Source organism: Portunus trituberculatus, chromosome 41, assembly GCF_017591435.1.
Source record: "Portunus trituberculatus isolate SZX2019 chromosome 41, ASM1759143v1, whole genome shotgun sequence".
In the NCBI taxonomy this organism is placed as follows: domain Eukaryota; kingdom Metazoa; phylum Arthropoda; class Malacostraca; order Decapoda; family Portunidae; genus Portunus; species Portunus trituberculatus.
The window spans coordinates 2383151-2407909 of record NC_059295.1 but is presented as its reverse complement, the minus strand read 5'-3'; the positions used below and the strand labels follow the sequence as shown (position 1 = coordinate 2407909).

Below are 24759 nucleotides of genomic sequence, written 5' to 3'. Positions count from 1 at the left end.
GGGATAGGAGAGCTGTGATTCGAGACCTGTAAGGATCACCTTCTCCCAGTGAAAGCCTGTTTGATGTTAGGGATGACATCTTCCCTTAAGATGGATTGGGCAGCACCTGTATCACGCAGAACCTTGATATTTATTGCCTTGTCTTTACCATCAGTCAGGGACACTTTACCTTGATACATGTACGAGTCATAAAGTTCTAGAGGAGAGTTGACAGGGTTAGCTAGGGCCACTGGTTTCTTGTTCTCAAATGTGTTAGGTTTAGGGGCCACAAAAGAAAGTTGACGTTGAGAGGCCTTGCAATTTGGGTGTCTACATTTTTGGATCGTGTGACCTGGCTTCTTACAGTATGTACACCAGGGGGAATTATATGCATTTGGCGAGAATCCGGTTGGCTTACCACCCGCGCCCCAAAACCTTCCCCAAAGGAGGACCTAACATTAGATAGTGAACCACGACCTCTACTACCCAGGGATCCCATCAACAAAGCAAACGCATCAGCCACTTTAGCGGCAGACATAAGATCACTCTCTCCCGTTCTTCCACATGCCTCAGAATATTAAAGGGTAACTTGTTCTTCCATTCTTCCAGGACCATTAGATTGAGCAACTCCGAAAAGGTGGTAATGTTAAGGGCGGCTAACCATTTCTTAAATTGTCTTAGTTTCTCACTAGCAAATTCAACATAGGTGTGAGACTCTGGTTTCACATACTTTCGAAACTGTTGTCTGTATCCATCAGAAGTGATAGAGTAGGCGTCTAGAATGTTACCTTTGATCTCTTCATATTCTACCTCATCACTAAGGCCGTTGTATACCCTATAAGCTTTTCCTACTAGCTTAGGGACAAGGAGAGACACCCACTGATCCTTGGGCCATTTATTCCTATTAGCAATGCTCTCAAAAGCGCGAAATGACCCGTCAACATCAGATTCATCAAAAGGGGGAACTAGCGGAGCAGCTGTAGCAGGATTAAAGCTTGCTAACTGTTTCTTTATATCTATTTCTTCCCCTCTAAACTTAGCGTCATTTCGTAGGGCTAACTCCTGAATTTCTAACTCTTTCTCCTGCCTTTTAAGTTGTAACTGAAATTCTCTTTCTTCCTTTTCTGCCTGTAGTTGCATTTCTTTTGCTTCTTTTTCTGCCTGTAGTTGCATTTGTTTTTCATGCATCCGGTATTCTAGTTTAAGCTTCTCAATTTCCCATTGACTTATCCTACTCTTATCCTGTTCTTCCTGGGGACTGTGTATTATAGTCCTCGTAGAGGCTGACATGGGAGTTAACTCTTCTATGGCATTTCCTAGCAACTGACCTTCTTGCACTAGATGTTCAACAACTACATTCTTAATGACCTCTTTAGTCATCTGAGACGTGATGGGAACATCAAAATGTTTAGCGATGGTCTTCCATTGGTCCTTCTTGATATTAGCATCTTTAAGTTGTTCCAGAGAAGGGTCGGCACAAAAATCTTCAACGTTAAACTGAGCGGAAGCCATATTAAATAGATGTTAAACCACAACAAAAAAAAAAAAAATGATAAGCGAATTACTTAAGTGAGGAACTTGGCAGAGTGATAATAAAGGCAACCTTGAAATTACCTAGATTATACTTAAGTAAACACTTATGAGTACAATCACTAATGAGGGGTAAACTAGAGAGTTACGGCATTAAGAGGGATCCGGATTACTCTAGTTACGAGACTTGAGAGTGAGGAGCGAATTGTACTGAGACTTGTTATTGATAAGGAGGCGGATTAGTCTGAGAGACTAGTTAAAATGGCCGATTCTAACTAGCGAGAAAAATGATCCGCGAAGTGAGGGATTGAGGGTTCGCATGAACATATGATGATCCCAACACTTGGATAACACTTATTACACACCTGCCTATGTGCAAAAATAGAGATAAGTGCTATCGGTGAACACGCCTTTCTACCTGGTTTCCTGCTCTACCACTGCTATGCGATACCAATGAAAGTCACGAAGCACGTTTAACCCAAAAGGAGCCACTTGATCGCACAAAGGTAAATTTAAACCACACGCAGAGTAAGTCACAGAAAAAAACACATCAGAGTCACAACACCACAGAAACACAAGCAATCACAGAAAAAAGTCACTGGAAAAATGGAACACTGAACATGGGTTATAATGGTCCTGTCACGGTCGCCAATTGTTACGTTCACCGGTTAAACTGGTAAGATTGGCATCGGGGAGCCGGTGAACAATAACAATAAAAAAAAAAACACTGCAGGTTCAACTGGTGAGGAAATGCAAAGGGGCACTTTAAAAAGCTATTTTAATAACCCATAATGAAATTGACACATATATAACATGAAACATGAAACACAGATATATAACATGAAACACAGGAAAATGACATACACATATACATATAACACAGTAATAAATACAACAATAAAGAACCCAACTTAATACCTAACAATAATCCTAATCCTATATAGAGGCAATGTGGAAAACACGGACGAGGGGAAGTGATACTTATGCGGTGTCGCAGTGGTGAAGTGCTGGGTGATGGTTGATCCCACGGTAGACCCAAGAGGCGTTGTGTTCACTGGTTGAGGCTTGGATCTCAACTTGCAATCCAGAAAGCTAAGAGCTGGCTCAACACTTCCGGTTGAGTCGAAAGGGGCCGCGTGAATCCAACTTCGGGACAGTAGCGGGCTTCATGAAACGGTGACGTGGAGGGTTCATGAAACGGTGGCGTGGAAGGTTCACGAGACGGTGACGTGGAAGGGAGGCGGAGAGGTGGCGAACGAGGTAACAAGCGGAGGAGGTGATGGTAGTAATGTATGTTACGGGCGGGCCGTAACAATAGCTCATTCGAGCATACAAAAGGGACAGAATCTCAGTAGGCTCCCCAGAACCATCCGTGAATTCTTTTTCTAAAGTCCCCAAAACCGGGTTCAGCCAGCACACGACATCTCGAAGCCTCTCTGGTATTTCCACCAGAGACTGGATCTAGTATTTCAAATTTATATCCATGGAGTTTGTTTACTACCAGACGCAGTCCAACAAATTTAGGAGCTACCTTTGCATTTCTCTCTGGGACCTTAACCATTAATGGATCAACAATTTTAATTCTTACAGGTGAAGAACGCCAGTGTTGCTGTGAGCTCTTGGCCGTTTTAGAAGCTTTTAGCCTGTTTGTGACTCCTTTATATGTGTCTGAAAACACTTCGAGTTGGCATTTTTGCATAATTGTCCACATTGTTAACAGGGTTCTGAGGACTACTCAACAAGTCGTATGGAAGTTTCTTTTCCACTCCATAGAGTATGTAATATGGATCCTTCCCGTAGACTCACAAATGCTACTGTTTATGCTAGCAGCAACATGAGGTAACCAATCTTCCCAGTTTTCCATAAAGCCATTTACGACTGGCGCAAAACGTCAAGAACTTTCCTGTTCGAGCGCTCCACCAGCCCGTTGCTTGTGGGATGATAGGTTACTGTGAAGGTTTGTTTTATTTTGAACTGTTTACAGATCTCCTCTAACACATTGTTGCGGAATTCTGTCCCATTGTCACTCAATAAGACTCTGGGAGCTGAGTAAGGACAGAATAAGTTTGTCACTAGAGCGTGCGCTACCGCCTTGGCAGATTTATCATAAAGTGGAGCTAAAACTACGTACCTGCTGAAGTGATCAACCATCACCAGCACATACTTAGAGCCCTGACGACTCTTAATTGAAAGCTGTAGTACGTCTATAGCAACCACATCCCAAGGTTGCTCAGGTGGAGGATATTCCAAGATAGGAGCAGGTTTTAGGTAAGCTACCCTTATGCTGGGCGCACTGTACACACTTGTTAATATACTCATCTATATCTACGGACATTGTAGGCCAATAATAGTTCATACGCGCAGCTGACAGAGTATGATCTTTCCCTTTGTGTCCAGCGATCGCAGTGTCATGGAGTAAAAACAACACCACGGGTAGTGATTCGGGTATCACCAGTTGTGTTACAGGATCTCTTTTACCTGAAGTCCAGTATCTGCAGAGGACCTTCTCCTGTGTTAAAAACAACTGTGAAAATGGGACATGTATTTTTGGTAAGGTGGTTTCATCACCAGATTCCAGAGCATAAATGAACTTGTTCCAAACATCATGCTGACGTTGAGCATTATTAGCCAGCTCATGTAGGGAAATCTTTTGTATGGTAGGAGTTTGTTCTACCACACCTCCAACATGCACATTTCGAGACGAGGCATCAGCCACTACATTAGCACGACCAGGCAAATACTTGAAGGTTGGGTTAAATTCCCATATAGTTAAATACCAACGAGCAAGTCTGCCACTCAGGTTTCTTCCTTTGAAAAGCTCAGTAACCGCTGCGTGATCAGTGTACATGGTTATTGGATATCCCAAAATAATATCCTTAAACTGCTTAAGACCCCAAATAATAGCCAGAGTCTCCTGATGAGTTACAGAGTAGTTTGACTCTGCTGGTTTCAGAGTTCGACTTGCATATGCAATAACGCGGTTTTTCCCACTCACGTCAGTTTGCATCAGCACTGAACCAAGCCCCATGGCTGAAGCATCCGTGTATGAAATAAATGGAGCCTTGTAGTCTGGAAAAGCCAAAACTGGAGCATGAGTGAGTGCAAATTTCAAGTCCTCAAAACTTTTATTCTGGGCTGCATCCCAGTGGAAAGGAATGTCCTTCCTTAGCAAGGTATTCAAAGGTGATGCAATTTTTGAAAATTCCTTTACGAATGTCCTATAATATCCACACAATCTGAGGAAAGAACGAACATTTTCTGCATTCTTTGGTTGTGGGAAGTTTTTAACAGCTAGGATTTTGTCCTCTACTGTGTGAATTCCATCGCCATCCACTACGTGGCCTAAGAATTTAATTCTTGATTTAAGGAATTTGCATTTTGTTAGTTTGGCTTTAAGACCAGATTCTCTCAATTTCAATAAGACAAATTCTAAGCTCTCTAAGTGGGACTTTAAGTCTTGTCCACATATGATCACATCATCAAGGTACACATATACATTTTTGCCTATTTAACCAGCAAATATAGTGTTCATCATGCGCTAAAAGGTGATCGGAGCAGATTTTAATCCAAACAGCATACGCTTTCATTAGAAATGCCCTTCAGGGAATTTCTAATGTTACTGCTCCAAGCTACTGAAAAATTTATTTCCCTGTCCTTATGACATTAACAAATCTTTTAGAACAGGCAGAGGGAATCTCTCATCCTCCGTCACTTCATTTACACGCCTGAAATCAATAACAGGCCTAAACTGTCCTTTTTTCTTTGGAACTAGGAACAAAGGTGATTTCCAGGGTGACTGGGAGTTTTCTATCACACCTTGTTCCAACATTTCTTTGATTTGATCCTCAACCACTTGCCTTTGACTGTGTGGCAGTCTGTAGGCTGGTATATATATATATTGGATTAGTTCCTGGTTTTAGTTTTATGTGGTGCTCTGCTCTGTCAGTTGCACCTAACGGTTCTCCGGGTAAGGCAAAAACATCACGAATCCGCTTCAGCAGTTGAATGAGTGAGTTCCTTAACTCGGGGTAATCCACTACCGTGACAAGGTTTTCTAGCATTTGCGTCTCTGCCATTAAGTCTTTACTGACTGAGGCACATATAGAGGCAACACTGGATTCAGCCAAGTCCATGGTTTCAGGTGCCACTTGTCCATCATACGCTAACGCTTTACTCAAGGAAACACCTTGTCTGAGTTTAATTGGTCCACCCATGGTATTTACCACAAGAGCAGATGTTTGATGCCCATCTCGCACGGTACCAAGAGTCGGTTCCACTGCTAATCTTTTCACCTTGCTAGGTCCTTCTATGCAGATATCACAACCTACTCGTGCGTTTGAGACGGATACAGGGATGTGCATAGCTGTACGGTCAGGAATGTTATGACTTCCAATTACCGTAGCCTGAACAACTGTCCACTTCCCTTGATTTATTGTTTTCCCTGCCGCGCACAAGAGCTAGGGCTGGTTTTTTGCAGCCTTAACTCACGGCTTAGTTCCAGTGTCGGTAAGCGTCCTTTCACCCTGTTCTGTGGTAGTTTTTCTAACTACTGAAACGGACTGGGCAGAAACATTCTCACCTTCTGGTGCTTTTTGCACTTTTCTCTCCCATCGGGATAAAGAAGCTAGGCTTCTGGGCGTCCCCATTGCCTGAAAACTCTTCCCTTGATACTTGATGACATCACTGTCAGGAATTATTACCATGCAGTTGGATCTCATAGACATCAAACCCAAAAGGCCGTCAGAGGGCAACTCGAACTTTGATGCCACGTAAAAGTCCAAACGCGTTGTTGAGGTACCTTTATCCAAGTTTACAGGGAGATGAACAATACCCAAAATATCGAGCGGGTCACTAGTAACTCCCTTTAGGTTAAGGTCATTTAGCATAAGGCAATATCGACTGCCATGAGACACACGCTTCAGTGCTTTGTAAGCCCTTTCGGACAGCACATTAACAGAAGCGCCGGTGTCCACGGCAAACGATGCTCGCACTGGCCCTAGTTTTGTTTCTAGTGCCATGATGGTAGACTGACTGCAAACGGCCACTAAAGATGCATGAATATCACTGTCATCGGTCGTATGTGCAGCCTGGTTAATTCTATGGCCTTTACCTACCCTGGTTTGGTTTTTGCGGGGCGCGAGGCTTACCCCGACTGAGTTCCCCTAGACTCTCGACTTTGCTTGCATTTAGATTTCAAATTTGCCACACTGTAGCAATCATCAGTCGAGTGTCCATGACATTCATGGAGCGAGCAGTAAGCAGTACTGTTTTTGTTAGTCTCGCTCTGAGTAGCGCTAGCAGTCCGGCGCGATGCAGACACATCTTTAGCACATACTGGCTTTTGCTGGGGATTCTGGTGTCCCGCTGTGGCAGCAGCTTCTCTCTTATCCTTCTTTCATTTAAAACACTTATTCGCAGTGTGTCCTTCACGCTGGCAATAGTAGAAGGTAATTTTGGCTCGCCTGTCGCCGCAGCGTACGAAGTGGAAGGAAGTTCAGCCGGCGCTGTTTGAGCACCCTGAGTCGCAGACACCACTGAAGCAGCCATGCGAACTACCACTGTAGAGGCAGCACAATGAGCGTTACCATCCCTTTCTACAACTTTGGTTTTAGTGCAAATGCATGTAAGTTTTCCGTAGGTTCATAGTCTAGGGACAAAGCACACAACCTATATCTCTCCCTGATAAGGTTCATAAACAAGAGAAACTCCAGAAATTTGTGGCTATCTTTCAACGAAATGGAGCCTCCAGTAGCCCAACCATTATCCTGTAGGTATTGGCTAAACTCAGAGGAGATGAGGTTTGCTTCTGATTGTGCTTGAATAATGTTAAGAGAAGCAAAACTTTCCAACAGTGACTGCACAGCATCACTGATGCCCCTCACCAAACTGTGTTTTAAGTTATCCCCAAAAGTCTCCAAGAAATTGGTTTTAAACTGTTCATAATCCCAGTTTTCTGAGGGCTCTGTGAATGCGCTTGCACGCATAGCATGAGCAGCTTGCGATCCAGGCTGTAGACGCAACCGCAAAAAGGAAATTTTGTCTGCTTCGTCAGTCAAAAACACGTGCCTCATTATATCTTTGCAGTGGTTAATGTACTCACGAGCTGAATATTCAGGATCTGTTCCAGAGATTGCTCGAACCTCAGTTACGACAGGTAAAACCTTGGTTATGGCGTTACCTTGTGACGTAAGTGGGGTTGAAGGCCCACCACCACCTGGTGCAGGGTTATGAGTCATGCTGGTAGGATTTCCTAAAGACTGAGTTATGACAGTGTTAGGAGAGGAAGGAGCAACTCTATGGTGGGTGTTACCACTTCTCAAACGACGAGAGTCATCATCAGTGTCGCTACTTGTAGTATCCTCAGACTGATCTCCAATTTCCTCAGTTTCTGGTTTTTCAGTTTCCGCACGTTTCTCAGCACTCAGTTTGTCGAATTCCTCACACAGCAAAGTTAACTTTTTTGTCCTTCTTAGCCATTTATCTATAAGAATTTATTTATTTAATTATTTATTATTATTATTTTTTTTTTTCATTATAGTTACTATGTACAAGTATGCATCCATTTCAGCTTCAGGTACTTCTAAGACAAGTTTAAGGTCACTTCAGATGCCTTGAAGAAAATTAAAGAAGAGAAAAACAAAGATACACACATTAAATATTAGTATTGATATATGGTAATTGTTGATATACTACAGGCAAATTAAAAAGGTGGAACATATAATAGAACAGAAAATTACATACTACACTATGAAAAAAGCTTATATCACACTGGTTTTTAAATCAGAAAAATGTGACAGCTCCAATAAATCATCACAAATATTCATGTCAGCAAAACTTAGTGATGTATTTATTTTAATGTTTACTGTAGTGTCAGCTAACTGTTGTTTTCTCACATAATACCTATAGTATTGCTTCGGCAGCTGCACTTGGTTATGTCTTCTGCGTTATCCCTCGACCCTCGGATGACCTTGAGAGGCTGAGTAGGCTGGGGAAGAGAGGTGCCCAGTCCCGTGGACGCCCTGAGGTCAAGGAGTTTTCCTCCCCAGGCAGGCGAGAAGCTTGAACAGCCCCTCAATTCATGAGAAGCCAGCCACGCCCACCTCAACGTACCATGCCCAGTGTACCGTCAGCGTTTGAAGACGTACCACGCCCTCCAATTAAGCTGAAATGTTGAGTAGATACAGGCTGAGTTATTTTGTTACTCAGCCGCAAGGCGACAATTGGTAATGAGAGGGAAGTGCGTATCTCTCAGGGGTGTGAGTGTGTGCGTTTTAGTAATGCCACGCGTGAGAGTTCAAGTGAAAACAAGCCTTCCACACGGGTGTCTTAAGAGCAAAGAGAAGGGGGAGAGTACTTGTTGTGGGGCAGTCACTAACCACACAGCATGAGTCAGCGTGTTTTCCTCACTGCCCGCTCTCCACTACCATCCAAGGATTCTAGGGAGGATATATGGGTTCAATGGGCGGGCTGGAAGAATTGATTAGGAAACCTCGCTTCCAACAGATGGCGCGCGGGTCATTGGTAGTAAGTGGGTGAGGGATGGGGGTGATCCATCAGCGGGGAAGGATGAGCGCCATTACAAGATTCAAACAGTCAGTCAGTCAGTCACAGCCTCACAGGAAGGAGCGCAAGGCACATCAATCATTGCCCGTCTCCACCTGGGCCACACCACGCTCAGTGCTCACTTGCATCGCCTACATCAGTCTTGTGACCCATTCTGCCCTTATTGTAGGACTACCCTGAGGCCATGGAACATTTCCTGCTTCAATGCCCACACCTCCTCTCTCAACATAGTGCATTACGCTCCTAGCTCTCCGCCCTGGCCATCACAACACTCGACCTGCCCACCCTCTTGGCGGCCTCAGGTGTCCACCTTTCCTAGCAACCTGCTGTCCTTCGCCTTACTTGTGCCTTCTTGAAGAAGATCGGCCAGCTACAACGCCTGTGATACCCACACAGGAGTACCCCAGGACTCAAAAGGATCCATAGATTTTCGTGGGCTCTTTTGAATCCTTATGAGCCCTGGGGTAGTCCTGTGTGGGTATCACAGGCGTGATAGCTGGCCTGTGCCTCAAGAAGGCACAAGTAAGGCGAAGGACAACAGGTTGCAAGGAAAGGTGGATGCCTGAGGCCGTCAAGAGGGGGGGCAGGTCGAGTGTTGTGATGGCCAGGGTGGAAAGCCGGGAGCGTAATGCAGTATGTTGAGAGAAGAGGCGTGGGCATTGAAGCAGGAAATGTTCCATGGCCTCAGGGGTAGTCCTACACCAAGGGCAGAAGTGGTTACAAGACAGATGTAGGCGATGCAAGTAAGGAGTATGGTGTGGCCCAGGCGGAGGTAGGCAGAAAATATATATATATATATATATATATATATATATATATATATATATATATATATATATATATATATATATATATATATATATATATATATATATATATATATATATATATATATATATATATATATATATATATATATATATATATATATATATATATATATATATATATATATATATATATATATATATATATATATATATATATATATATATATATATATAGTAAGTTCATAACCATGAGAGAATGCAGGGAAAAATAAGGGGAGGGGGAAGAAGCATGGAAGAAATTTTAAGTTACTCCTAATAACGTTTTCTATTAAATTACTCGCTTCCAACAGATGGCAGCACCGTTGCTGTCCTCCAAACTTTAACCCACACCAAAACTTCCTTTCTGTATATTCCTTGCTACCATCTCACTCCTCTGTTTCCCATATGAATTCGCTCAGAAGGCAGGTTCACAATGTTTCATTTTATCTCACAATCACGGTGTTTCCATATTTTCCTGGGTTTTTAATGTTCCTTAATGGGTTATCCCAAAGCTGTAACACCAATATGTTAAGCGTTTTTGTTATATGGAGCTTAACTTTGTTTGGTTAGCAGGCCAACTGTAGATTCTGTAGGCCCACATAAAGTTATTAAGTTTATTATTTTTATCTATTGTCCAGCCGAGCGGTTTCAGTGGTAGTTTTAATGTTTTTTAAGCAACCTAGGTGTAGAAGGAAAACTCAGTATATAAAAGTTAGTATATTATGTACAAATTTACAAGTGCTGTCCACATGCAACGTACAAGTACATACGGAAACATGCTTTAAACTCGGGCAAATGTTTGTAATGTCACTGAGTTCACAGTTCACAAGTTCCCGCAGCACACAGTTCAGACGCACACACACTTGCCGCACCATGCACTTCCCAGTCGCCGGCTATCTCCTTTCTGCTATATAGGGATGGCAGTTTTGGTCCGAGTAGTACTCGGTTTACTCGGTTTTTGGATTTGAGTGAGTACTACTCGGTTTACTCGGTTTTCATAATTCAATTACATGTTCAATTTATGCGTTGAAAATGTAATACAAGCCTTCAAACTAAGGAGTAAAGATTTTTTTTTTTCTGTATTTTGTTGGGGAAGAAGGCGGTGTATGCTGCACAACCACCCAGACATTAAGGGCTGTACCAAGAGTCGCGAAGGCCAAGGCACGGACCTTCCCTTCGACCAGCAAGGCAAAGCCTTCGCCCTTACCTTCAATCCGTACCAAGAGTCGCCGTGGAAGGTAGGGCCGCGAGAGGTCTGCCGCTAGCATGAGTTGGTAACAGTTGTTTCGGTATTGGTATGACTGTAATCTGGATTGGAGCTCCACGAATGACAACAAAACCACAGTGCGCGCTACAAGATTGGAGGGAAGAAGGTGTGACCGGGCCAAACCACTCACGCACGAGCAGAGAATAATGATTCTCAATCTTGTAAAAAAGAATAAAGACTTGCAAGACCACTCAACAAACCCAGCTAGCCTTCACATGATAAAAATTAGCTTGGGAGGCGATCACCAAGTCATTTAATGCCATTAACATTTTTTGATATTAAGATATTTATAGCTAAATAAAAATTCAAGATTTTAGCATCAGCTGGTGCTCAGAGAGAAACTGACAATATGAAAAAGAGGCAGGCTCAGGTAGTGAGTAACAAGCCCACATGTGATCAGAGTTATTGAATATCTGTGTCCTCAAGCATTCCTTATTGAAACCTGGCTTGCCACACACTTAAATAACTTTTCTTCTTTTCAAGTTTTGTATATGTATGTTCTGAATGTTTATTGTTGTTGCTCAATTTCACTATGTATTTATAACAGGTTTATTCAACAACTTTACAGACAGCAGTGTTTTCCTAATTTCCAAAATTCTTAACTTTCTTTTTTTTTCTGTATCCTTCCATTATCCCTAAAGTGGTAATTTATCATGTGTTTGGAAATCACTGTCTTACAAAATCCATATCAAGAAGCAGTGGTAGTTCATTACAAGAGTTAACAAATTTGTATTCTTTGGGATCTGCTACACCACAATTTGTATGCATATCATTAAAAATTCCATAGTTAACACATTAGTATAGTCAATCATGAATTACATTAATCATGGCCTGAAATAGTTTAGATACAGGACTATACATCTTGAGAACTACCTACAATACTGTCAGTATACCTAGACTTAAATCCTTGCACATCACACCCAACTCAGTGAAAAGTTATCTGTTGACTTAGCTTTAACATTATTGCATTCAATGTTTATGTCACTCACTGTCTTTGTTGAGAGAGAGAGAGAGAGAGAGAGAGAGAGAGAGAGAGAGAGAGAGAGAGAGAGAGAGAGAGAGAGAGAGAGAGAGAGAGAGAGAGAGAGAGAGAGAGAGAGAGAGAGAGAGAGAGAGAGAGAGAGAGAGAGAGAGAGAGAGAGAGAGAGAGAGAGAGAGAGAGAGAGAGAGAGAGAGAGAGAGAGAGAGAGAGAGAGAGAGAGAGAGAGAGAGAGAGAGAGAGAGAGAGAGAGAGAGAGAGAGAGAGAGAGAGAGAGAGAGAGAGAGAGAGAGAGAGAGAGAGAGAGAGAGAGAGAGAGAGAGAGAGAGAGAGAGAGAGAGAGAGAGAGAGAGAGAGAGAGAGAGAGAGAGAGAGAGAGAGAGAGAGAGAGAGAGAGAGAGAGAGAGAGAGAGAGAGAGAGAGAGAGAGAGAGAGAGAGAGAGAGAGAGAGAGAGAGAGAGAGAGAGAGAGAGAGAGAGAGAGAGAGAGAGTTTGATAAGAAGTCCTGGGTTAGTGTGAAGTGGGGTGCTTGGCCAGTCAAAGCATGAGTCCATCTTCAACAGGGGCAACATTGCAAGGTAGATTGGTAATGTTGGAGAAGAGATTTGAGGAGTTGGTGAAGGAATTAAAAGTTCAGAGGAGTGAGGAGGAGCAGGATAGAGAATTCCACAAGGCTTTGAAGGAAAGAGTTAGGAGACTGGAGGAAAATGAAAAACAATTGGTGGATGAGAATGCATACTTGAGAGTGGAGGTTGAAAAATACTAGAGACGGTTGGAGGAGAAAATGGAGAGAGTAGTAAAGGAGAAAGATGACTTTAAGGAAATGATCAGTGAACAGAATGAAAGGTTTGAAAGGGAGTGGGAACTGAAGAAAACACAATGGACTGAGTCGAGGGAAGCAGAAAAGGTTGGATTACAAGAAATAATTAAAGATCAGTTGAAGGAAGACAAAAAAGAAAGGTCTAAGGAACTGGTTAATGTTATGAAGAATAAGGAAACATTGATAAGAGAAATAGCAGAAAAGAAGAAGAAAGTGTTAATATTTGGGATGAAAGAACAAAATATAACATATAAGTCTAAGAGAATTAAGGAAGAATTAAAAACGGTAAGAGATCTGTTCAAAAATCTAAATGATGAAAAGAAAGATCTATAAGAAGAAGTGGAAGAGATCCATAGACTGGGTCCGTATAAGGAGGGAGTAAGGAGACTGATTAAAGTAGTACTGAAATCACAACAATCTGTGGAGGACATCTTATATAGAACATCAAAATTAAGAGAGGTAGAAGGTTGTAAAGAGGTGTACGTAAGAAAAAATAGAAATGAGGAAGAGAGAAGATATAAGGAATTGGTGGAAGAGGCGAGAAGGAAAAATGATGACCGGTCTGAAGAGGAAAAAGAAAAGTTTTTATGGAGAGTTATAGGAGAGAGTCAGAAAATGGTATGTGGAGAGAAGGAATGCGGAGGAACCCTAGAGGGAGCAGTGGGTGGACCGTAATGTATACTAATATAGATGGGATACTGTCAAGTAGATTGGAATTGCAAGACTATATGATGGTGGAGAAGCCTGATATAGTGTGTTTGATTGAGACAAAATTACGAAGAATCTAGTAAGTGGTGTTGGAGAGGAAGTATGGGGAGAGAGATTTCTTAATCTAATGATGGAAAATATGATGGAACAGAGGGTGAAAGAAAATACTAGATATAGAGGAGGTGATGAACCGGCTAGACTGGATTTGGTGTTAACACGAGAAGTGTACCTATGTGGGGATATACAATACAAATATCCATTGGGGAAGAGTGATCATGTGGTTATGGAAATGCAGATGGCAATAACACAGCGAAGGAAAGATGAGACATACAGGAGTGGTAGATTGAATTATAGAAAGATGGACACGGAAAGTTTGAAAAATTATTTCAGAACATTAGATTGGGAGGAGATGTTACAAATCAGAGAAGTGCAAAAAAAAATATGAGATTTTTATGAAATATTATAAAGAAGGAGTTATGAAATTTGTACCAAAGTATAAACCGAGAGAGGAAGGAAGAAAGGATTGGTTTAATGCAACTTGTGTTAAGGCTAAAGAAAAGAGAGATGTGGCTTGGAAAAGATGGAAAAAGAGCAGGAATATACTAAATAAGGAGAATTATAGAGTGGCGAGAAATGAGTATGTGAGAGTAAGGAGAGAGGAAGAAAGAACATTTGAAAAAGATATTGTAGACAAGAGTAAGGAACATCCAAAATTGTTTTACAGATTCATAAATGGTAAACTTAAAAAAGAAAGACTCCATTGAAAGGTTAAAAGGAGAGCAATGGATAGTAGATGACCCTAAAAATATCGCGGAATTGCTAAATAATAGGTTTCAACAAGTATTTACTAAAGAAACAATGTTTGTAAAGCCTCAGAATGTAGAAAGAAATGTGCACATGGATGACATTAAGATACCTAAAAAGGAGTTATATAAAATGTTGGAGGAACTTAAAGATGATAAAGCGATGGGACCAGATGAAGTTTCAGGAAAATTATTGAAGGAATGTAGAGAAGAATTGATAGATCCATTATATGATATTATAAGGTGCTCATTAGAAACCAGGGAAGTACTGGTAGAGTGGAAAAGAGCTGAAGTGGTACCCATTTATAAGGGAGGCAGTAAGGAAGAGCCTCTTAACTATAGACCTGTGTCTTTAACAAGTGTGGTAGGTAAGATTTGTGAGAGGGTGATAAAGAAATATTGGATACGGTTCCTGGAGGATCATAAGTTATTATTGGATCATCAATTTGGCTTTAGGAAAGGGATGTCATGTGTAACAAATCTACTGAGCTTTTATTCTAGAGTGGTTGACAAAACACAAGAGAGAGAGGGATGGATGGACTGTGTATATTTGGATTTAGAAAAAGCTTTTGACAAGGTACCACACATGAGACTGCTATGGAAATTAGAGATTTATGGAGGACTGAAGGGAAAAGTGTTAAAGTGGATGGAAAACTACTTGAGATGGAGGGAGATGAGAACGGTAATAAAGGATGCAAAGTCGGACTGGTTGGTGGTGAAGAGTGGAGTCCCACAAGGTTCAGTGCTGGAACCAATACTTTTCCTTGTCTATATTAATGATATGCCAGAGGGAGTAAACAGTTATATTAATTTGTTTGCGGATGATGCGAAGTTGTGTAGGTGTGTGAAGAGTGAAGAAGATTGTGAAATTTTACAAGCAGATCTGGATAGGATTTGGGAGTGGAGCAAGAGGTGGGAGATGGAATTTAATCTAAGCAAAAGTCATGTGATGGAGATAGGGAAGAGTGGAAGACGGCCAAGAGGGTCATATAAGATGGTTAAAGGAGTAGTGTTGAAAAAAGTGGAAAAGGAAAAGGATTTGGGAGTGATAATACAAGACCATGGACAGTTTGAGGCTCATATTGACAAGATGTTTGGAGAAACATATAATTTGATTAGAAATATTGGATTAGCCTTTCATTATATGTATAAAGATATGATGTACGGTAATTAGACCAAGATTGGAAAATGCTGGGGTGGTTTGGTCCCCTCATAAAAAGAAGCATATAAGGAAGTTGGAGAGATTGCAGAGAATGGCAACAAGATGGTTCCAGAATTGGCAGAGATGACCTATGAGGAAAGATTAAAAGAAATGAATTTGCTTACCTTGGAACAAAGAAGAGAAAGAGGAAATTTAATACAGGTTTATAAACTGTTGAACGGTCTGGATGAAGTGGATAATGAGCAAATGATGTTGAGAGAGGAAAATTTAAATAGAACTACGAGATCGCATAGTAAAAAGATAGCTAAGGGAATATGCTCGAAGGATATGAAGAAATATAGTTTCCCACAGAGATGTGTGGAGGTGTGGAATAGTTTGAGTGAGGAGGTGGTGTCAGCGAGGAGTGTGCATAGTTTTAAAGGAAGGTTAGATGTGTGTAGATATGGAGACGGGGCCACACGAGTATGATACCCAGGCCCTGTAAAATTACAACTAGGTGAATACAACTAGGTGAATACACAACTAAAAGAAAAAGAAGAAAATATGACAAACAAAATGATAGGAATCCTTAAGACAAAAGAAAATCTAGTTAGAGAAATTGCAGAAAAAAAGAAGAGTGTAGTCGTATTTGGAATAAAAGAAAAAAAATATAAAATATAGACCAAGAAGAGAAAAAGAAGAAATGAAATCAGTCAAAGACCTACTAAAAAATCTAAACGACGAAGATAGGCAGAACTTGGAAGAGGAAGTAGAAGAATTATACAGAATGGGACCATATCAAGAAGGAACAATGAGACCAATTAAAATACTACTAAAATCACAAGCAGCAACAGAAGAAATATTATATAGAACAACAAAACTTAGAGAAACAGAAGGCTGCAAGGATATCTATATAAAGAAAAATTTAAATGAGGAAGAAAGGAAGAGATACAATGAACTGGCAGCAGCAGTAAGGGAAAAGAATAATGAAAGGTCAGAAGAGGAGAAGAAGGCATTTTTTGAAGAATTCTAGGAGACAGGATAAGGAAATGGTATATAAACGAGAAGGAAGAGAAAAAAGTGGAACAAGTTTAACTAAAAATGATAAAGGCAAAAGACTAAAAATGATGTATACGAACATAGACAGGGTTTTATCAAGTAAACTAGAATTAAGAGATTACATAAAGAAAGAAAATCCAGATATTGTATGCCTGGCTGAAACAAAACTAAATAAGGCAATCAAAATAGAATTGGATAATAGGTATAATGTATGGAGAAGAGACAGAGGGGGTAAAGGAGGAGGAGGAGGAGTCATGATGATGTTAAGGAAGGAGATAGTGATAAACCAAGTGGAATGTGGGGAAGGAAAAGCAGAAGTATTGTATGTTAAGATGCATATTAATAAGAAAGAGTTAACAATCATTGTAACATATGTGCCATCAAAAACAAATTCATGGACCAATCAAGAATATAAAGACATGATAGACGACACAATAAGGAGTCTAACAAGAATCGTTAAAGAAAGAAGAAAAGTGATATAAGTAGGAGATTTCAACTGTAAAGAAGTGGACTGGGAAAATTATGAAAGTGGTATGGGGAAGAAGCCTGGGGAGAAAGATTCCTGAACCTAATGATAGACAAAATGATGGACCAGAGAGTAAAGGGATGCACAAGATTCAGAGGAAACGACGAGCTGGCGAGATTGGACCTAATTTTTACAAGGGGTATCCAAATGAATGATGATATAAGATTTATAAGTGCCCATTGGGAAAGAGTGACCATGTAATATTAGAAATGGATATAGAAGAGGGAAAGGAAGATAGAGACGATTCATACAAAGGAGACCGATTAAATTACAGAAAAGCTGATATTGAGAATCTCAAGAACTATTTTAAAAACGTAAACTTTTTGGCTATCCATCGATCTCTTTTGGCCCAGGCTATTTGGGAAGAAGCCCAAGGTAAGGGTATGAAAGACCCTGTACCTAATTTATCTCCTTTCCAGTTACCCAGAATTTGGAAGAAGAGTGCCAGTGAAATTTATTTACCCGAAGGGGCCTCTCGGGTCCCTCCTCCGGTTAATGAGGATTTGGGTGGTCTTAGGCAGGGAGGAAACCAGATGGTGTCAGTTTCCACCCGTGTCTTGGCTCAGATGGAATCAGTGTGTGGTTCCATGACCGACATCGCCTCTTGGATAGACCAGGTGTTGGCCGCTTGGGCTTGAGACTCTTCAGACACACAGCAGGAAGTGTTGGCTTTTTTATCCTCTCTGGCCAGGGCCAACAGAGATTTTCTTCACCCTGCAGAAGAACTACGTTGTCGGCTTTATATGTTACGGAGAAAGGCGACTGTGGATGCCTTGCCTGGTTCCTTTTCTGATGCGGATAAACACCAGCTTTTGTCTTCTCCTTTTTCTGATTTTCTCTTTGACCTGTCTGTGGTGGCCAAGGTGCAGAACACGGAACACTTGGCTTCCCAACAGCGTGCTCTCTCTTCTCTGGTTAGGAGCTTGACCTCTACAGTTAGGTGTTCAGCTGGGACACCCCGTGGAAACAGAGTAAGAGGGCAGGTGAGGAGAGAGTCCCTTCTTAGACCCTTTCCATCGGCTCCTGTTACCAGATCCTTCCCCACAGGGGGGCCCTTTCGCGCCCGGGGGCTCGCAGTGGAGGCTCCCGAGGTCAAGGGCGTAGGGAAAACTCTGGCTCTCCAGTTCCTGTGGGTGCTTGCCTGCAACGTCACTGGAGAATGTGGATGGAGGTAGGGGCAGGAGAGTGGGTAGGGAAGACCCTGCGTTATGGGTATGTACTCCCTTTTCTTCGTCCCCCTCCATTGGCTTCCAGACCTGTAGAGTTTGCCACCTATGTAGAGGGGTCCATTCATCATACGGCCCTAGACCTAGAGATTCAGGATATGTTGGACAAAGGGGCCATAGAGCTGGTGGTGGACAAGTTGGAAGGCTTTTATGCACGTCTGTTCCTGGTTCCGAAAGTAACAGGGGGTTGGAGACCGGTGTTCGACCTTTCGGCCCTGAACAAGTTTTTAAGAGTCAGCCCCTTTTGAATGGAGACAGTGAGTTCAGTGTTGGAGTCCATGAAAGTGGGGGATTGGATGGTCTCTCTAGATCTCCGAGACGCATATTTCCAAATCCCAATACACCCTCGTTCTCGCAAATTCCTGCTGTTTGTTTGGCGGGACAGAGTCTTCCAATTCAGGGTTCTGTGTTTTGGCCTCGCCACTGCTCCTCAGGCTTTTACCAAAATCATGGCTCCAGTGTCCGCGTGGGCGCATCAACACAGGATTTTTCTCCTCCGTTATCTGGATGACTGGCTGATCATGGGTTCGTCTCAACAGGAGTGCATGAGTGCCATCCAAGCTATTTCCCATTTGTGCGATCGACTGGGTATTCAGGTCAATCTATCCAAGTTGGACCTGGTGCCCAGCCAGAGGAAGCAGTACCTGGGCATGGTGCTGGACTCCATGAGGGCTCTGATTTTTCCTTACCCAGAACGGATCAGCCGGTTTCGGTCTGTGGCACAGAGTTTCCTCGAGGACAAAGCTCCCCCGGTGTCGCTGTGGAGGTCTCTCTTGGGTCATCTGGCATCCCTAGGAAGGCTGGTTCCACGTGGCCGCCTTTGTTCCCGGTCCCTTCAGTGGTGCTTGAAGAGACACTGGAGAGCAGCTTCGGACCCACCCTGGTGGCGGGTCCCTCCATCTCCCCAATGCCTTGCAGACCTCTTTTGGTGGAGGGAGCCAGCTCATCTTCTCCAAGGAGCCCCCTTTGTGATGCCACCTCCAGAGATGACTCTGTTTTGCGATGCCTCTCTGCACGGGTGGGGTGCTCATGTGGGGGAGCCCCTTGTCTCAGGTCTCTGGTCTCTACAGGAGAAGAACCTTCACATCAATCACCTGGAGATGTTGGCGGTCTTCCGGGCCCTTCAGGCCTTGCAGCGGGACTTGTCGGGCACAGTAGTGAATCTTATGTCGGACAATACTACGGTGGTGGCTTACCTACGGAACTCAGGGGGCACTCGGTCCGAGTCTCTGTCTGTTCTGACAGGGGTCATTCTTTGGTGGTGCATGGACAATCAGGTATTGCTCCGCCCCAAGTTCGTGCCAGGACGGCGCAACGCGGTGGAAGATGTCCTCAGCCGCGAGTGTGTGGGGTCGGATTGGACCCTACACCCAATAGTGTGCAAATGGGTCTTCCAGGTGTGGGGTGCACCTCAGGTGGACCTGTTTGCTACAGCTTTAAATCACCAGCTACCACTGTATGTGTCTCCACTTCCGGACCCGAACGCTTGGAAACAGGACGCGTTTGCCTTCCCCTGGGAGGACTTAGATCTGTACGCCTTTTCCCCCTTCTCCCTGATTCGGCGGGTTCTGGTTCGGGTCAGAGAGAGCTCAGGTGTCCGCATGTCTCTAATTGCTTCTCGGTGGCCTCAGGCAGACTGGTTCCCTCTGCTGCTGAGTCTATTAGTCGATCACCCGAGAGTGTTGCCTCAGTGGGACTCGCTGTTATGTCAGCCTCATTGACACCTTTTTCACAAATCTCCAGCAACACTTCATCTTCACGCGTGGAGACTCTTCAGCGTCTCTTCTGAAAGAGAGGCTTTTTGCGAGAAGCTGCAGGGATCATGGCCTTGCCAGTCAGACAGTCTTCGGCCAGGGTGTACCAGGCGAAGTGGGCCATCTATTGTCGTTGGTGTGAGTCGAGGGGCTGTCATCCTCTCTTAGCCTCTGTAATAGACTTGGCGGACTTTTTTCTTTTCCTTTGGGGCACAAAGCATTTATCCTTACCTTCTATTAGGGGATACCGCTCTGCTCTGGCCCCCGTTTTCCGACAGGCAGGCATGGATATCTCTAAAAATATGGATTTGTCAGATTTGCTTTGGGGATTTGCCAAGTCAGCTCCTCCCCGCTCGCCACGCATTCCTGCGTGGGACTTATCTTTAGTTTTGAATTCTTTAACAAAGGCCCCCTATGAGCCCCTTCGTTTAGCATCATTGCAGGACGTGACTCTGAAAGCTTCTTTTCTCTTAGCTTTGGCTTCTGCTCGTCGGGTTAGCAAACTCCATGGACTTTCAGTGGAGGTTCGTCACTCTAGGGGTTGGTCTTCGATGACTTTCTCTTTAGCCGCGGATTTTCTGGCTAAGACTCAAGTTCCAGGGGATGATTCTCAGTCAGAATTTTCTATTCCAGCCTTGGCTAAGTCTATTGGGGATTCTGAGAATGACCGGCTTTTATGCCGTTGAGGTTTCCGAACCTCAACGGGTGGTACATCCACACACTATTTCTTTTGGATATGTCAGATTATCCAACGTGCACATCAGGATGTTTCAGAGGAAGATATGTGCTCGGTGAAAATCAATGCACATGAGGTTAGGGCAGTGGCTACAAGTGCCCTATTTAAGAAAATTAGGAGTATTCCGACCGTCCTCCGAGCAGGGACCTGGAAATGTAGTTCTATATTTGCTTCTTTTTATCTACGGGATACAACTCATAGATATCTAGATACCTTTTCTTTGGGCCCTTTTGTGTCGGCTCTCAGGGTTATTGATTAAGGTTGATTGGGTTCAGGCTACATAATTTCTATGTACTTTAGTATGGGAGGCTTTAGAGTTAGTTGACCTTCCTGGTGGGATGTTGGATGGGCTGCTTCTTTTCCCTTTTACTTCCCCTTGGACATGGATGCCAGTGCTACATTTCCCAGGACTTGACCTCTTCATTGTAAGTTGCACATGTGTGGTTCTGTTTTTGTTTTTCTTTTCGAATCTTTTCAGATTGGTTAAAGGAATGGTCATCCTCCCTCCTATACTTGGGAATCAGTTTTCAAGCAATAATTAATAATTATGTATGTGTAGTAACAAATAGGATTTTTTAAGTAAAATCCATTTTTATCTACATACTTACCCATAATTATTAATTATAATTCATGTTCCCTTCCTCCCTCCCCTCTTTGACCTTTTTAGAGTAGAAGCATATGAATTGTGGGGGAAGGCTGGCTGGTACCGAGGAGTTGTAGAAAACGGTCCGTGCACCTTTTCTTAGAGAACGGAAAGGGGAACTCAAGTTCTTTTCTTTCGTTGTTCTCTTGCGAGCTAATGGATATTATGTAACTTTGCTGTGGGGTGGGGGTTTAAGCAAGCAATAATTAATAATTATGGGTAAGTATGTAGATAAAAATGGATTTTACTTAAAAAATCCTATACTAATATCACTTTTCTCCTTTCTTTAACGATTCTCGTTAGGCTCCTTATTGTGTCATCTATCATGTCTTTATATTCTTGATTGGTCCATGAATTTGTTTTTGGTGGCACATATGTTACAATGATTGTTAACTCTTTTTTATTAATAAGCATCTTAACATACAGTACTTCTGCTTTTCCTTCCCCACATTCCACTTGGTTTATCACTATCTCCTTCCTTAACATTATCATGACTCCTCCTCCTTTACCCCCTCTGTCTCTTCTCCATACATTATACCTATTATCCAAGTCTATTTTGATTGCCTCATTTAGTTTTGTTGTTGTTGTTGTTGTTGAGGGCTGCCAGGTTCCCCTGGAGGGGCCCTATGAGCCCTGGCGATGTCCTGTGAGACGCTCACAGGCGTGACAGTTGTCCCGTCTTCTTCAGGAAGACACAGGTGAGGCGTAGAACGGCGTGTTAGTTTGTGGGGTGGACACCCGCCGCAGCCAGCAGAGTGGGCAGGTCAAGAGTGGGAACTCCGAATGATAAGTTGTGCTCGTAACAGAACGCGTTGGGAATGGAAGCAGGGACACTAGTAAGAAATGTTCTATGGTCTCCAGGATGGACCCGCACCAGGGGCAGTGGGGATCTGGCGCCAGGCGGAGGCAGTGCAGGTGTGTATTGAGTGTGGTGTGGCCCAGGCGGAGACGGGTAAGCGCTACATCTAGGGCGCGGGACTGTTGCCTCACCCATGGCTGTGGGGAGGAATTGTGGCGATATTGGCCCATGGAGGTGACGCGGAGGCCAGTGGCAAGGGCGGTGTTGGAGGTAGAGTGGCATACTCATGATATGAGACGCTTAGCTGTTACTTACTTACTTGTTACTTGGGGTGTTTGTTCAAGGCTCCGCTCCACTGCGAGGCAGCGAGGCAGAGCCTCCCTCAAAAGCAACTAGTCTTTGATTTCCATGCTGTTAAAATCATAAACTTCCTTGAACAAATATGTCTTCAATTTCTTTTTGAAGATATCGATCCTGGCACAACCTTTGATATCACTTGGCAGTTTATTGTAAATCCTTGGTGCACATCTTGCAAATGCTCGACATCCCATGTCAAGGTTATATCTTGGCTCATGTAGTCTGTATGGGTCTGCATCGTGTCTCAGCTCCATCGTAGTGTCATGGTGGAATGTTTCCAGTAAGTTCCTCAAGTACTCAGGTTTTCCAGTCTGTAATGATGAGTCATAACACTAATTTTGTACTCAATTCGTGCTTTAATTGGCAGCCAATGCAGATCTATCAATACAGGTGTTATGCTTTCACGAGGAGAGACGCCTGTAATCAGTCTGGCAGCTCTGCTCATGACAAGCTGTAAGTCTTTTAAGAGATACTTAGGCAGTCCATAATACAGAGAATTGCAGTAATCCAGTTTGCTTATCACATGATTATGAACCAGCATCTTTGTAGTTTTCTCATCCAAATATATTCTGACAAAACCTATATTTTTCAGATGGCATCTTGCCGTCTTAACCACCTGCCGTATTTGATCTTTCATAGATAAATGACAGTCCAATAATACTCCCAGATCCTTCACTGTATCACGAACACCCAAATTGTTACCATCAATATATAATGTGGACATATCAATCCTCTTTAAGTCCTTATTCTTACCCACTATCAAACATTGTCTTGTTTTTATTAAGTTTCAACTGCTTGGATTCCATCCATCTACCAACATCATCCATAATAAGTTTGATCTTTCTTTCAACATTATCTACATTGTTCAAGGTCATGTAAAACTGTGTCATCAGCAAACAGTTTGAAGTCAATGTCATGTTTTCTTAGTATGTGTGATAGTTCAATAGTATATATACAGAACAGAATAGGACCAAAAACACTGCCTTGGGGTACTCCTCTTTCTAAAATCTTCTTGTCTGAGAAAGATTTACCAACTTGAACACAGTATTGCCTGTTTGTAAGATAACTTTCTAAATATGTTAGTGCATCGCCATCAATACCGACAGACCTGCAATCTAAAAGAAGCAATCTGTGAACAACTGTGTCAAATGCTGCACTTAAGTCCAGTAAAATTAGCAAACCACATTTTCCTTCATCCATCAGGATTATCAGATCATTGATAACTGAGCATAAAGCTGTCTCAGTCGAATAAAGTTTTCTATAAGCCGATTGATTATCCGGTAAAGCCTGCACTACTTTCAAATGGTCGAGTAATTGGTTTAATACAGCACTTTCAATAATCTTCGATAAAAAGGTAAAATTAGATACATGTCTAAAGGAACTCAAGCACTGCGTATCCATTTTACCCTTTACAATGCCATTTTTTCAGAGACAGGAAAGGTATTGTTCATGAAGCTACTGTTTATAATCAGTTTAAAAATTTCCAGAATTTCACAGAACTTCTCACTCTGAATAATATCACTAATAGGTAAAGGGTCATTATCGCAGTAGGTTATTTTAACTTTATGTACAATCTCCTTTACTTCATCCACACTTACTTGCTTAAAGGAGAGTAGCTTAGCCCGAGGCGTTGGCATACTCACGGGTATTTCAAGCTACTCATTTCTAAAGCTCTCCACAATCGACTTTATCTTTTGATCAAAGAAGTCAAGGAACATATTTGCCAGCACAGTGTCATTAAATCCCTCAGGCAACTTATTCATTCTCCTGTTACCTGTCAGAGGGAAGGGGGTAATGTTTACTTCTGATAGGGCCATCTTGGTGGCGGTGTCGGCGACATCATTACTCCGGATACCTGTGTGGGAGGGAACCCACTGGAGGGTTAACTCCCAGCCTTCGGTGTAAAGATGGATGAGGATCCTCTGGGTGGTGGAGGAGGATGGGTGGCGGGAGAGTAGGAGGTGGAGTGAGGAGTGAGGAGAGGGAGTCGGTGTAGATTACTGCTTTGCCCTTGGTATGACAGACCTGCAGGTGGTTGACGGCCTGGTGAAGGGCATACA

General features: G+C 42.7%; 1 protein-coding gene across 1 annotated transcript in view; it reads right to left on the bottom strand.

The window, feature by feature from the left end:
* Nucleotides 1-8154: 8154 nt before the first annotated feature.
* Nucleotides 8155-24759, bottom strand: part of LOC123517175 (ubiquitin thioesterase otubain-like) — a 392577-nt gene continuing 375972 nt past the window's right edge. Inside the window, exon 9 of the mRNA XM_045277169.1 lies at nt 8155-8671. Within this exon, the coding sequence (XP_045133104.1) occupies nt 8636-8671 (36 nt within the window). The 3' untranslated portion in view covers nt 8155-8635. The remainder of the gene's footprint in view (nt 8672-24759) is intronic.